At 47.4% G+C, this 12,395-nt stretch overlaps 6 protein-coding genes across 6 annotated transcripts; 5 read left to right on the top strand and 1 right to left on the bottom strand.

The window, feature by feature from the left end:
- Window positions 1–711: 711 nt before the first annotated feature.
- FVEG_09051 (hypothetical protein) lies at window positions 712–2,007 on the bottom strand. The gene is made up of 2 exons (XM_018897963.1): window positions 1,386–2,007; window positions 712–1,332 (listed from the first exon to the last, which is right to left on the bottom strand). Exons 1-2 carry the CDS (start codon window positions 1,916–1,918, stop codon window positions 1,155–1,157), a joined length of 711 nt encoding a protein of 236 aa, XP_018755747.1. The 5' UTR covers window positions 1,919–2,007; the 3' UTR covers window positions 712–1,154.
- A 1,081-nt stretch (window positions 2,008–3,088) lies between these two features.
- Window positions 3,089–3,271, top strand: FVEG_16511 (hypothetical protein; the record flags this gene model as incomplete). The annotated part of the gene is made up of 1 exon (XM_018905732.1): window positions 3,089–3,271. The coding sequence occupies one exon, from the start codon at window positions 3,089–3,091 to the stop codon at window positions 3,269–3,271; it is 183 nt and encodes a 60-aa protein (XP_018755746.1).
- Window positions 3,272–3,329: 58 nt separating this feature from the next.
- On the top strand, window positions 3,330–4,059 carry FVEG_09050 (hypothetical protein). Its single transcript, XM_018897962.1, has 2 exons — window positions 3,330–3,842; window positions 3,898–4,059. Exon 1 carries the CDS (start codon window positions 3,365–3,367, stop codon window positions 3,797–3,799), a length of 435 nt encoding a protein of 144 aa, XP_018755745.1. The 5' UTR covers window positions 3,330–3,364; the 3' UTR covers window positions 3,800–3,842; window positions 3,898–4,059.
- Window positions 4,060–4,878: 819 nt separating this feature from the next.
- On the top strand, window positions 4,879–7,081 carry FVEG_09049 (hypothetical protein). Its single transcript, XM_018897961.1, has 2 exons — window positions 4,879–5,081; window positions 5,143–7,081. The coding sequence occupies exons 1-2, from the start codon at window positions 4,991–4,993 to the stop codon at window positions 6,897–6,899; spliced, it is 1,848 nt and encodes a 615-aa protein (XP_018755744.1). The 5' UTR covers window positions 4,879–4,990; the 3' UTR covers window positions 6,900–7,081.
- Window positions 7,082–7,258: 177 nt separating this feature from the next.
- On the top strand, window positions 7,259–10,035 carry FVEG_09048 (hypothetical protein). The gene is made up of 3 exons (XM_018897960.1): window positions 7,259–9,070; window positions 9,116–9,508; window positions 9,557–10,035. The coding sequence occupies exons 1-3, from the start codon at window positions 7,530–7,532 to the stop codon at window positions 9,678–9,680; spliced, it is 2,058 nt and encodes a 685-aa protein (XP_018755743.1). The 5' UTR covers window positions 7,259–7,529; the 3' UTR covers window positions 9,681–10,035.
- Window positions 10,036–10,547: 512 nt separating this feature from the next.
- Window positions 10,548–12,386, top strand: FVEG_09047 (hypothetical protein). The gene is made up of 2 exons (XM_018897959.1): window positions 10,548–11,492; window positions 11,541–12,386. The coding sequence occupies exons 1-2, from the start codon at window positions 10,716–10,718 to the stop codon at window positions 12,267–12,269; spliced, it is 1,506 nt and encodes a 501-aa protein (XP_018755742.1). The 5' UTR covers window positions 10,548–10,715; the 3' UTR covers window positions 12,270–12,386.
- The last annotated feature ends 9 nt before the right edge of the window (window positions 12,387–12,395 follow it).

The raw sequence follows: 12,395 nt of genomic DNA, 5'->3' as shown, positions 1-12,395 counted from the left end.
CTTAGATCACCTGGTGTCCCTTTGTTTTTGTCCAGAGCCTCGGCAGTTGATTTTACGACGATATTTCTGTGATAACTTATCTCTTCAAACAGGCTTTCAAGAGTTGTAGTCTGTAGACCATCCAAGTAAAAGCTGCGCCCCTAGAATTGAATATTGGTCCGAGTTTGGATTACCAAGAACGCCATCATCACCTACATCTGAGACCCCAAATCTGTCGTGGCACCTGAGATGCAGCCAGCCCCGGGCTACACGAAGTTACAAAGCCACATTTCTCACACTTGAAGCAATGCATTCCAAGCTAAATTGAATGGCTTCCTCATCTTTGCGGGGTTGTGGCATGTTGATAGGTCGTAATGCCAAACGCCTTTCCGGCAAGGCTGACATAGACTCGCATATTACTCGCCCAACGTCGCACAAAGGGTCTAGACTCTCAATTGCGGGCAATGATACCCTTAATTGGACTTAATAAGAGTAGTGCAAGAAAAGGTTTCAATCGTACGAACTGGCGATGTCGCTCATGTCCGAGACTCCGAGCACGTATGTGTCGCTGTCAACAGTGTCAAAGCTCAGACTTACGTGGCAGTCAAAGTGAGACTAACGTTTGTGAATAGTAATCACGAGGATACTGGTATTTGGAATTATACCACTATAAGGTTCGCGACACGGCAATTCATTCAGCGCTCGAGCAAAACAGACAAAACAGAGCGACCGGCAAGCTCGACTAGGTATAGGCGCTAGATTAACGTAGATGCTTCCACCACTTTTCCACCGTCTTTCTGCCAACCTTCAAGATGATCTTCGTACATCAGTATCGACGTGCCGAGAATCATACGTATGCAGGGTTGTGAGAGCAATGAGAACATGGCCAAGTTTGATCGGCTTCAACGACGAACAATAAATGGTGAGTGAAATATACAAGAATTTGTGGACAGGGAAGAGCACATTGCAATGATCTCAATCTCTTAGATGATACCTCGGCCCTAAATCCACGTGTGAGCTCTATAATGTAAATCAGCCTTAAGGACACAAAATCTTGAGTCCGGCAAAAGGCAATAACTAGATCAGATTTATAGTTATGTCGTCATTATATTCCGCATTCTTCCTCCTCTGTAATTTCAGCACGGCTTCATTGGTCAAGCAAGTGCCGGCATACTTTAGTCCTTTACTAAGCCTTGTCTGATATCTTTCAAAGACTTGATCTGCTTTCCGTTTGTATCAAAGTTATCTTCGCTGAGCCAAGCCTCAAACGCTTTCTTAACAAGAGGCCACTCCTCGTCAGTAATGCTCAGCCAAGCTGTGTCTCGACGCCTTCCTTTGAGAATCATATGCTTTCTATACTAACATGTTAGGAGTGGTTCTCAAGAAATGAGATGTATGAGAAATACCTGAAGACACCCTCAAAAACAAAACCTAATCGCTCAGCAGCTGCGAGGCTAGGTTTGTTGAGATGGTTGGCTTTCCACTCGACTCTAAGATAACCAAGATCCTCAAAAGCGTGCTTGATAATTAGATAAAAGGCTTCAGTGGCAGCACGTGTCTGTTTCAGCTGAGACCCAAAGATGATGCTCCCAATTTCAATCCTTCTATGACTGGGAACAATGTTGAGATAAGACATTTGTCCAACAGGTTCAGACTTGGGGTCAAAGCGTGGCCCAGAGAGAACAGTATAGAACAATGGATCCTCAGACTTGCTGAATCCTTCAACCGCTTCTCTCCATTGTTGCTGGGTAACGTATGGTCCTCCAAACATATATGTCCAAAGATGGCCATTTTCCTCGCCGCCAAGGTGCTTATAGCTTGGATCGGCGTGAGAAGGTTCCAATGGGATAAGAGAAGTGTAGCGTCCGTCAAGGGACCCACGAGAGGGTGCGGATGCGGTGCCCGAGGGGGTGATTGGACCAATTGGTTGTTCAGGCATGATTGTAGACGTCGAGCATAGGACTTGGAATCGTTTTCGAGAGTTTGAAAGTCTTGAGCTTAATAGTAGAAGCTCGGGGCTCGGATCCGAGAGAACACAGAGTTCGGGGCTTAACTCCGAGTGTGAGTCAGCCAACGATTACGCCCTCTGGTTGACCGCTGCAGATAGATAGTGAGTCACGCAATTTCTGGCAACCAATTGAGATCAATCCGTCGTATATGGGAACTTACCTATACTGGAAGCTCGATGGAGATACAGGAGCCTAGCAAGTGTTGCGGCCAAACGTCCTGCATGACCAAGAAGTATCAGTGATCTGGTGGCGTAGACGTTGCCGTCATAGACGATGAGATAGCTTTCAAGAAACCTCAAAGCTAGTCTAGGCTGTTTCGATCCTCCTATAATAAATATACCAGAAATCTATTGATTTTATAGTTTATGGTATTTCCAAACTTCAAGGAGCACTTGATCATCACTCGATTATGATGGTTAACTGAAGCGTTCTTCATACATGCTAGAGCACTTCAAAAACTAATATCTAAAACAATGCATTCGAAAATATACCTTCGTCATTATTCAAAGGCTATAGATTTTCATTTGTACCACTCTGACAGTTTGTGAATTTCTGATTTTGAATTCGCATTTCGGTTCCGTCCTGTCGTAAGGCTTCTCGTTTCTGATTATTCATCCACATTGACTCTTATATGTCTCCAGATGTAAATTTGATGATCACAGCGGCATTAGAAAATAAACAAGTAGAGAGAGACTTATGGGATTCCTCTTGTCTTGGTGAGCTGAGGTCAATCATTGCCAAGTAAACTTCACAGTCATCATGAATCCATATATCATATACCCTAGGGCCACTTTTTGGGACCAGAAGCGCATTGCCTGACGATCGAAGGATTCGCCAAGCCAGGTTGGCCAGCAACTCCCAATCATTCAACACAGCGCTACAAGGAACCTATTCCAGTAACGTCATGTGAGATACTGCGTTTTGCTAATCGGCGATAGACGCTACAGTCTCCACGATGGGAGGAATCCAGCCTCAACAGTTCGTCAAGAATTAATCGAGATTTAAAGAACGAGATTTCCACTAGCTGCTCAAATAATTCTTTCTAAAATCTTTCTTATATCACAGATCTTGATTCTCATCTACCTCAAGCGATATACAAGATGACAGACACGAAAGGTCTTGGCAAAACAGATCAAGAAGGAAACTCTTCGGCTTCAGCGCCAACAGAGCTTCCTCCTTCATACGATATCGCTCTATCTCAATCTGAGTCTCAACAGCAAGATCAGTCACAAGTTACAGGGAATTTTCCTATTCTTGTTCTCGATGGCACAAAGATCTATTGACTGTACGTGCCCAATCGCATACTCTATCAAATTAGCAATGCACCGTATGACGCCACTCGGAAAATCTATGCTGTTGAGAAACCACGATATCGCATGACGAATGGCGACTCTGAACAAAAGCTAAAACACACTGTCGATCATATCTATGACTTCAGGCATGGAATCTCGATAGAATCATACAAACAAATCACCATCCTGGGACAGACCAGTCGGAAACGCACTTATCCCAACATGATCATGCACCGCTGTCTCAATGGCGGTCATACAATTTGTGAAGGTGGCCAAGTGAAGCTCGCCCCATACTATGTACTTAAAGCAGAATCCTTTCCGAAAGATCGTCTGAATCAAGGGAAGAACAACACCACTATATGGAAGGACGAGAAGGGAGAGGTCGTTGCCATTGAGATGAAACTCCAGCGTGATGAGAATGGCGTCTTACAAGGGCTTCCAAGGCTTGTCATCAAGGCTAGGATTGAAGAGAAGCTGTATGATCTGCTGGTCACTTCTTGGTGTGCACATGTCTGGTAGGATGCCTGGAAAGATTTGAAAGAGCCGATGAGTTGGGATAAATGTGAGCAACAATATTGTCGCCCATTTTGAGGATCTTTACTGACCAATTACTCTAGTCAAACGAATTGCGTCGACCATGCCAAATAAAACAGCAAGTATATACGGCGGTGCTGGAACTGCTGGTGCTTCATTAGGCTTCCAATCTATCCTAAATGCCTTTATCAGAGACGTGATAATGTGACAGCGAGATTACAAAATACGAAAGATTATTCGATGAGATCATTGAGTGTCCTCTTGTCTGTGATTTTGTCCGAGCGCTTCTTATTCGCGACGTGCTTTGGCCTCGTCACACGGCTCGGCTTGATATATAAAATTGATTGTCTTATCACAATTAAATGACTTCGCGCCCAACAAATTCTTTCAGCGCCAATGGCTTAGCGTGCAAATTGACGAGGTTGATAAGGTCATTTTGAGTTCAATACATCTCTCAATCTAGCGAAAATTGATCTCGGCTAACCGCTACTGAGACTCGGCTGCGATATTTATCCTGAAGCACTAACACGGCAAATCCCGCGATTTCTTCATGATACAACATCGATGCAACGCAAGCGGTGCAATTGGACCCTGAATCGGACGTCAAACACCTCTGATCGCTTGCACGGATAAAAGCTAATCGTCTAAATATGGATTGTTCGTTGTTTGTGCATGGATGAATTGATAATGTTGATGATTATCGACCAGGATCCACGATTTGCATAAACACGGGCTGGCCGATATAACCTTATGCTATGCTTAATATAGCTCTCCACTCGTCTGAACAAGCAAAGAGCTCGTATTGTTTCGTGAAACTTCGCTCATCACCTGCCAAGATAACAGTTCCCGCGCATCGTCCAAAGCCACCCGCGAAATAACCCAAGAACTAGAGGGCTCGAACGACGGGATCATACCCAAACAAACGCTCGTGGAAAGAGTCCGGTGATGCTTCCACCGGAAATGTGCCCCTTTTAGTGTCCTCGTGGCGTGAGCTAGTCCAAAAACCAATTTCTCTTGGCGGACGCCGGTGGTAATTTAAACGACCAGGGGTAGGGAAGCCAACAGCTCCCCTAGGCGAGATGAATAAAATGAAGGGCCACCCCTAGCTTCTTCAGCTGGATATCAGCTGTTCTTTTGCTGGTCTCGGTCACGCTTCGTTTCTGAATGAAGTCGTAGATGGAGGGCAAAGAGTCCAAGATGGCTCCGACAAGTCGCATCGCCTTTTTGGCGCTCTCATTCCTCCTTTCAGGCCATTTCGCAGCAGCTGGTAAGCAGATGAAGACAGCCCCTGAGATGAACAACCATTAACACGCGATTGAACGCGCTAGAATGCGACATTTCCGGCAATTACACCATTATCGCTGCACCCGACGACCAAGATGGAGTTCAATCCTGCAAAGATGTCGATGGCTCTATGTCTCTCCTCTTCGATAAGGATCCCTCTTCCTGGCCATCCGACAAAGCTACAGTAGATCTCGGCGACATCACTTCACTTACCGGTGACCTTGTCATCTACCCCCACCACGATTCGAAGAAGACGGTTGTCACGGCATCGAGTTTGAAGACAATCGAAGGAGCCCTTACGATATGGAACACAGGAACCGGGAAAGACCACACGATTGAGGAGTTCGACTTGGTATTCGACGCGTTGGAGGAAGTTGGCAAGGATTATGTTATCACGGAAGCTTTTGCCAAGCTCTCACTTGAGCACAAAGCTGATATCACAGTTGGAGGTATGGCGAGAGTCTACGATACCGATGTGGAGGAGTTGCAGTTAAACGGAGTGTATACCGTCAATGGAGACTTCTCAATCGACTCTAACAGCGATATGAAGGAGCTTGATGTCCCGGCCCTTACCTACGCCAACAAGGGTCTCATCGTCAAGGGCAACAATGCTCTTGAGAAGGTCTCATTTGGGAAGCTGAAGGGTGTCAAGGGAAACATGCAGTTCAACCAGAATGGTGCACTGCAGACTATTTATCTCGCTGCCCTCGAATCAGCTGCGACCATGGCCATCACCGCCAACGGGAATGATGCTACCGTGCTGCTCCCTTGGCTGTCGTCCATCGGTAACAGCACTACTACTGCGACCTCAGACTTCAGCGGACTTGGCAAGATTGAGTTTTCATCCCTACGCACGGTCAATGGCTCACTGACCTTTGAGTCTAATTCGTTTGAGGATCTTACTATTCCTTTGATCAAGGAGATGAATGGTGCTATCACTGTGGAGGACAACCCTTCTCTGACGACGTTTGCTTTGCCGAGAGTTACATACGTTGACGAACTGGACATCAGCAGCAACGACAAACTCACCAATATCACGGCCAATGCTCTCAAGACCGCTGGCACAATCGCGATCAAGGGATCGTTTACAAATGTGGAGTTCTTCAACCTGAAGAAGGTTACAGGAGATTTCAAGGTCTCTGGTGATGAGTCTATGGACTGCAGTTGGTTTGATGCTAATATCAAGAGCATCGTTGAAGGAAAGTACACTTGTGTTGGAGATCACGACAAGAAGGAGAGGAAGCCTAGTACTGGAGGCATCGAGGATACCGAGGGTAACCCTAAGGATTATATGACATCCCCAGATGAAGAGGAGGGTAATGGCGGTAGCAGCGGTGGCAGCAGTGGAAGTGGTAGTGGCTCGGGCAGTGGAAGTGCAAGTTCTGATGGTGACAAAGTAGGCTCAAAGGGAGGGCTTTCAACAGGTGCAAAGGCTGGCATTGGAATCGGCGTTGCCATCATCGTCGTTCTTCTTATCGTCGGCGCCGTAATGTTCTGGCTCTGGCGCCGCCGTCAAACCGCAGCACCCGGCGAAAAGCGCCTCGGCAGCAGTGGCAGCGGCTCAACCAAGAAGGGTATCTTTGATGGGCAGCAAATGGGTGTCCAGACAAAGATCGAGGCCACCAACCCCAGCCCATCCCCCAGCATCGGCACTTTGAATTTCGGCCGCAACTCACTCATTGAGTCGACTGGTGGCTTTACCGAGAAGAGCCTCAATGCCTGGAAGACGATCAGAAGAGTCAGTGTTTCTTCGGGTGGTTCTTCAACTGTCAAGGAGGGAACTAGTATTCTCAAGGGTTGAGGAGGAGAGAACAGAACAGAACAGATAAGATGGCGAGTGTTTAAAATGCAATTCAGCGTATAGTGATACCACAGTCCTTTTAATAGACATCAGCAGGAAACGGCCTGCATCTCTTTTCATAGGGTAATTTTAATATTATTAGGTTAAACAGTCTATCAGAATTCACTCACTCACCTCACTCATCAATCAGCCCACTGTATGTTGTACACGGCACACCAGAGATAGGCCAACATCAGCTAGGACCTCCAATTAAACAGCTGGACCCTTAAATTTCCAAGGAAAATAATGGCAAAGAAGAGCTGAACCACTTTAAAAGAGTCCGCGCAAGACATTACATTTGATGTGGAGATGATCTCCAACTTTTCTCACTCAATCACAAACCTTCACATGCGCATCTGAGGATTCTGACTTGGTGAACAGAGACCCACTGCTGATTACGAGAGGTAAGTGCCCCTCATCAGCAGAATCCCTTTAATAAGTGATCGTCGTGCGGTGAAAACACCAGAATTGTCGTTTTCATTCATCCTGACAGTCAATTTCTTGCACTTGACTTTTCCTGTTACAATTGAACCTTTTGTTGGGCTTATTACACCGCAAAAACGCGTCTTGGCCTTATTGCGCGCAGCTAAAATGACGTATCCCCGCCCCGATTTCGAGCGTAACCCACTTCGTTGGGAGTCCCTCAACGGACAATGGGATTTCCTCTTTGATGATGGAGATTCCGGCCTCAACGAGAATTGGCAGCGTAAAGGCCTCCCAGAGAAGGTCAATGTCGACACTTCTGCCAATCGCAAAGAAACTGGTCAGAATGACAGCGTGGTACAGAAGATCATGGGTGATGCCCATTCTCTTATTCAGAACAACGTCTTTGCTTCATCTACGCAGACTACCAACTCAAAAACCAAAATCAATGTCCCGTATGTTTTCCAATCTCCTGCTTCTGGTATCAATGACCGTGGCGTTCATGAGGTTATGTGGTATGAGCGTGTCATTTCAGACTTGCGATCAGCCCAGGAGAAGGAGAAGGGACACAAGCTGGTCTTGAGATTTGGTGCTGTTGATTATGAGGCTAGTGTTTGGGTCAATGGAGAATATGTCGGTGGTCATCGCGGCGGTCACGTTCCCTTCGAAATTGACATTACTGATGCCGTGGATACCGCTAAGGATGCAACAACTCACCGAGTCACTTTGCGCGTCTATGATTCGGCTTATGATCTTACACAACCTCGAGGCAAACAATACTGGGCTGCCAAGCCAGAGACTATCTTCTACACCCCATCTGGTGGTATCTGGCAGTCTGTTTGGCTAGAGGTTGTTCCCAGTGTTCGTATTGCTGATAGCTCTTATGGAACGGTTATCAAGTCCAATGATATCCAATCTGGCCAGCTTCGAAGCACCATCGCTGTCAAGGGACGCAGAATTGGAAAGGGCTATTCTGTCGAGCTTGAATCCAGCTTTGCTGGTATTCCTGTTGCTAAATCGGACAAGAAGGTTCTTCCCCGAGAGACGAGCTCCGTTGGCGTTGAGCTGAACATGCGCCTGTCCGAAGAGCAGAGATCCAAGCTATCCAAGTCTGTCACTGAAAGCGCCCCTCTTGACAACGACTTTGCTTGGCGCGATGGTGTTGCACTCTGGTCTCCTGAGCATCCCCAACTCTATGACCTCGTTATTCGCCTTTATGATGACGCTGAGAACGTCATCGACGAAGTCAAGACAACCACCGGTATGAGAAACATCAACTGGACAACAGGAGATGGTACCTGGCGACTCAACGACAAGCCCTACTTCCAGGCTCTCTGCCTAGACCAAGGCTACTGGCCTGAGACCTTCATGACTCCTCCTAGTTCCGAGAGTCTCAAGCTGGATATTGAGCTCGCCAAGAAAATGGGCCTCAACGGTTGCAGAAAGCACCAGAAGGTTGAGGACCCCCTCTTCTACTACTGGGCTGACAAGCTTGGCTTCCTCGTCTGGGGTGAGATTGCGAATGCTTATGCGTTCAGTGCTGAGTATGTTGATCGATTCAATGCCGAGTGGACTGAAGCTGTCAAGCTGGTTATCAACCGTCCATCGGTCGTGACATGGACTCCTGTGAATGAAAGCTGGGCTTATCCTAACCTTGAGGATAACGCTGATCAGCGTAACCATATTCGTCAGCTCTACCATCTCACCAAGTAAGTATACCGGCCTTGTTTTCAGACCAGTGCTAACAGCTCTAGGTGCCTTGATGATACACGAAGTATCAACGATAACTGTGGATGGCAGCATGTCCTGACTGACCTAACCACATTCCATGACTATAGCGATGGCCCTGAGATCGAAAAGACCTGCTCCACTCTTGAGGGCATCATTGGCCCCAAGGCTGGTCGAGGTGTTTTCCTACCCCCTATTCCTGGTGCTGACGAGGGCTCTAAGCACAAGCCTGGCGCTCCTGTCATGAACACTGAGTTCGGAGGTGTCAACATTGCACCAGCCAAGAAGGAAGATGGCGATAGCCTCGATTGGGGTTACACTACTGCCACTAACGCCGATGACCTGGTCGAAAGGATTGAGCGCCTCGTCAACGGTGTTGTCTTGGGAGGACACTGCTGTGCTTTTGTCTATACTCAGCTGTAAGTGTTATTTGACTTCTGTGTTGATATGAGACTAACTATGTGTAGGGCGGATATTGAGCAGGAGGTCAACGGACTGTACACTTTCAACCGAGAGGCGAAGTTAGATGCTTCCAAGGTCAAGGCTGTGATCGACAAGGCTCTCGGCGCTTACTACAACAGGGTCAAATAAGGATCACGTCAGCTATGCTTTCTATAGTGCGCCGAGTTGAGGCTGGCCTCTGAATACTTAGTTCCGAAATGTATATGATACGAATGATATATCCTTCGCATGATTACGTACCTGAGTCACTCATAGGTCCTGAAATGGTCACACCGATACTTTAAGTGGCTTGGCAAGCACAGCCATGCTATTTCGAAACCTATTGAGCCAATATATGCCCGTGAAATCGATCATGGATTGATTTATTCTTTGGCATTATTGGAATCTACAGCTATTCTCTGATGGGATAGGCCTACATTCCCATTAATGATTGAGCCTAGCCTATTTTAATTCCCAAATACAACTTCAGGCTATAAAATGCGGCACCTGTGTTCATGGTCCTCGAAATGATGATGCATTGGTCATTGCAAACAATCATGCTTACTATATGAAGCTCTGATTGAGTGACATATCAAGGTGACATAAAAATACCTTCCTAGAATGAACCCTTATGATAAAAGTACCATTAAACTGATTTTCGATTGTTATATGCTGGGATTTCATGCCTATATCAAGCCTCGACAAAGAATCGGATGATGTTTGCTTTTGTGACACAGTGCTAGTCCTCGCTAAGAACGCAGCCAGTCCAAGTTTGATGATCAATTGAAAATCACCAAAACAAGACAATTCTGTAGAGTAACATGACCAAAACACTTTACAATAATATATTGGAGACTCTCACATAAAATCAAATCATTTCAGCGTCGGCATTGGCCATAATATGGCATCATGAGTTCATGACTGCGGGGATCGGGAAAAGAGCTGTCATATCACGTGATTTTACATGAGATCGGGTCGACTCACCAGACCTGGACCCGACGCTCCATGATGTGGCTGGGGGGATCATCACCAGTTCAATCACGGCGCCAGACCCGGCTTTTTGCCCGCGGTTGGGAGCATCACTATCTTATCGCATCATCACAGTATATGATATCAGTTTCTGTTCTATTTGATTGTATGCTGTAGTCGCGCGCGCTTCCTCTCCCTCACCTCGCCTCAGGCGCGATGCCTTCGACACGGCCGCCAAACGCGCAGTCGCCCATCGTTGATGTCGACGGCGCCCTCGATAACATCGACACCATTCGCATCCCCGAACCCCACGGTACATACTTACAAACACGCGGAGCTCGCGCAGCTCGTCGAATATACAAAGCTATGGGTGTATGGCCATGGGACATTGTTCCCGAAGCACCTCCTAAGATGTGGGCCATTAATCTACTAGAGGACCTCGCCCTTGTCGCAGACCATGTTGCCAGAAATCCGGGCGATACGCTGCAAGACCTTCAATCAGAGCTTCGGAAGTCTCTTGCGCGCGATCGCAAACCTTCTTATGCTGGAAAATTGATGGCGCAGGATGTCCACGCTGCAAAGAAGCGATTCGTTCGAACAATGCCTCAATCCCCTGATGCTCAAGACGACACTGGTGATGATGTTGGTACTGCCGAACGACGATCCGGACGACGGCGAAGAACCGCAAACTATAGCGCTCCAGACTCACCAATTGACCCATCGCGATCGCGTCGAGATACTTCTTCAGAGGAGAGCGAGGAGCACATGGCCTCGTCTATTACCGTCGCCTCAGAGTTTCCTCCATCTCCCCCTGTACCTCGCAACATCAAGCATCTGAAAAGACCAGCCACAACAATACCTACGCCGATTGAGAAGCGTGTCCGTCATAGTTCGCCAGAAGGTTCGCGCCTGTCGGCTGCGCAGAGCCTCATGATGTTTAGCTCTCCGATGGCTTCGTTCCAAATGGCCACATCTTTTGGCCCAAGTGCAACTGTGTGTTTGGCCAATATGCGATGAGTCTTTATACTGATACCTCGATAGGCCAATGCTACTCGTTCCCTCGAACCGAACAATCTCCAGGAAGCGTTAAAACCCGCGACCAATGTCTTCGTCGCAGCAATTGACGCACATGTCCGAACGATACGTTCCTCGCTTGCCATTGCCCAACAGGAAATATTTCCTCATAGATCAAGGTCTCAAGAAGCTATGAGCAAACTTCGCGCTGCACAAATGGGCGTCCAAGCGATCCAAGATGATATAGCTGAGTCGCAAGACAGGCTGCGACGGCTCGTTGAAGAATCCGTTGCCGAGGACGCTCTTGCGCCACAGCTCCACGCACTCCAAGAAAACAACATGTCCCTACCGCCGGAAATCGCACAAGCAATACGAAGCTATGAGAGTCGCCGAGCAGCCAAGAGCGAAGAGATAAAAACCCAAGAATCGGCCATCAACGCCAAACGCGACGAGCTAAAACGAGCGGCCGAGGAACTCGACATAGCGGAGAAGAACTCGAGCGGCATAGAAGCCGACATAAGAGATCTCCAAGCGGCGGTGACGCGCGGAACAGAAGCAGCCCGGTTCGCCAACATGTTCAGCGTGATGGTGCAGCTAGGGCCGGAGGGATTGGCGAACATTGAACAGATATACCCAGAGATTGGCTCTCTACTCGAGTCGTTGCTCGCGTCGAGGAATAGCCCTTCGCAGCAGAACCTTAACAACAATCACCATGTGCATAATGCGGTGGACGGAGACGAGGCTAATGGATTGTAGGGATTGGGCACGACGAGACTAACGTTAGTATAGCGATTTGAGTATTCCTTATATGGCGAGAATAGATTTCCGCATTACTTAAGATTAATTTGATGTTCGTATCAGTTCACAGCGCATCCATTGCAT

This window comes from Fusarium verticillioides, chromosome 5, assembly GCF_000149555.1.
Source record: "Fusarium verticillioides 7600 chromosome 5, whole genome shotgun sequence".
NCBI lineage: Eukaryota > Fungi > Ascomycota > Sordariomycetes > Hypocreales > Nectriaceae > Fusarium > Fusarium verticillioides.
This window is presented reverse-complemented; position numbering and strand designations above follow the sequence as displayed.